Genomic DNA, 1,037 nt, shown 5'->3' on the forward strand with positions numbered 1-1,037 from the left:
GGCCCGGGTCGCTTGACCGGACACCTTGTGTGCGAGAGAGAGAGAGAGAGAGAAAAGAGAGAGAACACCATGTGTATGCATCTAATTATTTATAGAGAGAGAGAGAGAAAGAGAACAGCAGGTCTACTTTTGTATAGACGTAGTATTCGAAGGTGCTAGTTTGAAGTACTAAGGACAGGGAGGGTAGGTATACATGGCTTGATGTGTCGAAGCCTTCAATTCGTTTGCGCAAACTTTCCGGAAAAAGTACCGTACATGAATATAGACATAGAGAGACTCATGTACGATCACCGAGAAAGCACTCCAGAGAGACCGAGGCATATAAATAAGCTCTGAAAGACGTCCTGCGAAAGAATGGGTCAAGGTGAGAATGGCGAAAAAGAAAAGAATCACGGCGGAATGAGAGGTTTATTGTCATCCCCCTCTTTCCTCCTCATATCAAACACGCTTGAATACAGAGAGTTCACAAATACAGGCATTGCCACTGCGCAAGCTGCACGCACACTCCCTGAGCTGTACATACACCGCAGCTCCACACGCTGTATGCACACTCCATGGGCTGTATGTACACCGCAGTTCGACACGCCGTATGTACACTGTAGTTCTCCAAGCTGTATCTATGAGCTGTACGTAAACACGCTGCAGTCCCAGGAGCGCTGAGTGTATGTACACTCCAACCCTTACAAAAGCCGTATGTATGTACACCCGCACAGTCAGCATCATGAATCCTAGCTCATTCTCTCTGCATCTTTCTCCCCTAGCTCAGTCTACAGACAAATCCACCGAACGTAAAAAAGCAGAAACAATGAAACATTCCTCATTATTGCGATAACTAGTAAAGAGAAAAGGAAGAGGAAAGGAAGAAGAAGAAGAGAAATCTACCCGAGATCATGGAGCTTCATGTTCGGTGACACCTCAACGAAGTGTAACCTTAGAACTCTCAGATTTGGAAGAGATATAAAGCCACATCTAAGAAAAGAAAGAAAGAAAGAGACAAGAAAGAACGAAAGATATGAGAAAGAAAGAAAAGCGGAAGA

General features: G+C 44.7%; 1 protein-coding gene across 1 annotated transcript in view; it reads right to left on the bottom strand.

The window, feature by feature from the left end:
* CSUI_011007 (uncharacterized protein) overlaps nt 1-969 on the bottom strand; it is a gene marked incomplete at both ends in the record, with an annotated part of 1,306 nt that extends 337 nt beyond the window's left edge. Inside the window, one exon of the mRNA XM_068071108.1 lies at nt 883-969. Within this exon, the coding sequence (XP_067916917.1) occupies nt 883-968 (86 nt within the window). The remainder of the gene's footprint in view (nt 1-882) is intronic.
* Nucleotides 970-1,037: the final 68 nt, after the last annotated feature.

Source organism: Cystoisospora suis (genome assembly GCF_002600585.1).
Source record: "Cystoisospora suis strain Wien I chromosome Unknown contig_9276, whole genome shotgun sequence".
Taxonomy (NCBI): domain Eukaryota; phylum Apicomplexa; class Conoidasida; order Eucoccidiorida; family Sarcocystidae; genus Cystoisospora; species Cystoisospora suis.